The following is a 2,701-nucleotide window of genomic DNA, read 5'->3' as shown; positions in this document are numbered from 1 at the left end:
GAGTTAAGTTAAGGGAGATGGGGCAAAAGAGAGAGAGACAGAAAAAAGGGAGCACCAGTGGAAATAGGAGTTTAGAAAGAAAAGGCATCAAGAGTGAAAGCAAAAATAAAGAGATAAGAGAGAAAAGTTTTATTATGATTTGGATTGAACACCTGACCTTCACACACCAATTAAATTTGTTTCTCTGTGTGAAACTCACGTTTCAGTGTGACTCACCTATGTTGGGGTGATTTAACATCTTCATGATCCTCACCTCCCGGAAGAGCTGCAAGAAACAGGCCACAAATAAGCTACCAAATTTAGGTCGATGTCAGTGTGAATGTGTGTTTGTTGTTGTGGGTTACATTTATATTCTACAGGTCTACTAATTTATATCAACTGATTTTGCATGTATGTGCCCTTTTGTGCCATTACGGTTTCTTTCTTTGTCATTGTGTCAGTGGGTAACAGGACACTGAAAACACAAACATTCACTTCCTGTTAATGAGCATGTGGGTTAAATTATGAGAAGGAAAACAAAAACACACATGGTTAGTTATGACACACAGGCAGAGGTTCAAGAAATACAGTTAATATCCAAGACCTGGCACAATTTTGGATTTCAAAATAAAACAAACAAACAAAGCAGAGTAAATACCAACATAAGTCAAAATACTGTACGAGCACTATTTCAACCAAGTCTAGCTTGACGCCATCCAGACTCTTTCTAAGGTAAACGGTGTGAAGAGAAGCTGTTCATTTTTTAAGAATTTATTTCCTGCAAGTGCACAGATAAGATCAAACTAGGCTTAGTGGATATTTTTGGGGCCAATTATCCAGAAAACTCAGTGTAGACAGACAGAAGTTAACCTATTACTATTAACGTTACAAACACACAAAACTGCAACAGTTCAGTCAGTAATATTTACTCTGTTACAAGCATTTGCCCCGTTTGATAGACATCTGCTGTTCTTGAAAATAATGCAAACCACTTTTTCAAACATAACTTGAACATCATGTTATATTTAAGACCAACATAGTATATTAAATCAGAACCTTAAAGCTGGACTTATTATCTTAACTCTTATCTTGACACTTGAACTTGCTTTATATTGTTTCAGTCCCACATACATCGTCCTGCTGCTTTAAATACCCGGAAGAGCACTAAATGTGTATCAATCTGTGCCTGAAAATAGTCCCCATCACATACAATGTTTTCACATATTTTATTAACATTTAGTTACATTTTTAACGATTTAGAACTTTAGTAGAATTGAATGGAGTTGGGGCTAAGTACCAACAACGCATTATGAAAATCAGGAAGTATTTAGATGGACAAACGCATTGTTGGCTTTGGTCTTTGCATTGGATATGTGGACAATAAGAAAAATATAATCCTTTAAGACCTGATAAGAGTGTAATGTCAGGAGTTCTGTCAATTCTGGTGTGAATGGATTTGCATTTGCATGCATCTTTACATTCGACGTAAGGGTGTTCGATTAGATATTAAGTATGAGCAATTATCAATGGATTTATGTATTAGTTAGTGTCTTTGTTATGTCTTAACATTTTCTTCATGTGCTCTGTGCGTCTGCGTTTGCACACAAGTATATATTGTGCCTTATGAGCGTTTGGTGTGTGTGTGTTGAGTGTGCGACCATACATGGTTAGAGAGTGTGCGTGTAAGTGGACAGACCCCACCCTGCCACGATCAAAAGAAGTAATTGCAGCTTGTTTCCTGTAATTAAAACTCTCTCTGAAAACTAGACCACTTCAGAAAGACAGAGAAAGAGGAAGGAAAAGAGAGATGGATAGAGAGAGTGCAAGGGAGCAAAAGAGAAAGACACATGGGGAAGGAAGACTTGAAAATGACTTCTGAGAAAGGGACTGAAGTTTGAATTTTGAACCTGTGTGTGTGTGTGTGTGTGTGTGTGAGAGAGTGAGTGAGTGAGTGAGTGAGTGAAAGAGAGAGAGAGAGAGAGAGAGAGAGAGACCCACCTTCTGCAAACTGGAGGAGTTGAGCTGTGTCTTATCAATGATCTTTACAGCCACCTAAAAGCAAAACAAGAAGGTGTTATTGTATTATTACACTTTTATTAATTAATAACACTTGCTGCAGTAGGTTTGACGCATCTCGCTCACACAAACCTGCACAGCTACAGCCTGTGACCACAGCACAAACACACATACATACTGCTATCTTTTTGGAGACATCACAGACACACACACAAACAGAACGATACAATCTCACAGTATTAAGTGATAAACACACAATCACAGCAGGCGACAGTTGCATAATAGGGCAAGTATACTGACAGGGACACACACAAACACACAGAACTGAAGCATGGTTATACCCATGCCATAATGAGGTCTATGGTTCATAATCCAACAGTGGGCACCGACGAGGGAGACATAAAACGCAGAAAGGGAAAGAGAGAGAGAAATAAAAATAGAGAAACAGACAGATGGGAGAGATTCAAAGTGAGAGATGTAGAAAAAAAGAGGAGGAAAGAAGAAGAGAAAAGAGGACACAAAAAGAAAGGCGAGGAAACAAAGATGTATCTCTCTAACAAGGACACAGAAAAGGGAGGTCTACTTCTTTCTCCCATTTCAGTATTTCACTGTCAACTAAATCCTTTTTTCCACTCCTCTTTCTGGTTGTGCTGTCTGACTCTTTCATGCCCTCTGACTCTCCCTTGTTTTCTTTGTGTGTGTGTGT

At 38.5% G+C, this 2,701-nt stretch overlaps 1 protein-coding gene across 1 annotated transcript in view; it reads right to left on the bottom strand.

The window, feature by feature from the left end:
• mark2b (MAP/microtubule affinity-regulating kinase 2b) overlaps positions 1 to 2,701 on the bottom strand; it is a gene marked incomplete at both ends in the record, with an annotated part of 50,210 nt that overhangs the window by 28,408 nt on the left and 19,101 nt on the right. The window contains 2 exon segments of the mRNA XM_035675076.1: positions 217 to 265; positions 1,978 to 2,031. Coding sequence (XP_035530969.1) covers positions 217 to 265; positions 1,978 to 2,031 — 103 coding nt within the window.

Source organism: Morone saxatilis, unplaced genomic scaffold (genome assembly GCF_004916995.1).
Source record: "Morone saxatilis isolate NCDOM2014 unplaced genomic scaffold, NCSU_SB_2.0 Contig4, whole genome shotgun sequence".
Classification (NCBI taxonomy): Eukaryota; Metazoa; Chordata; class Actinopteri; family Moronidae; genus Morone; species Morone saxatilis.
The sequence above is the reverse complement of the archived record's forward strand: the minus strand, read 5'-3'. Positions and strand labels throughout refer to the sequence as shown.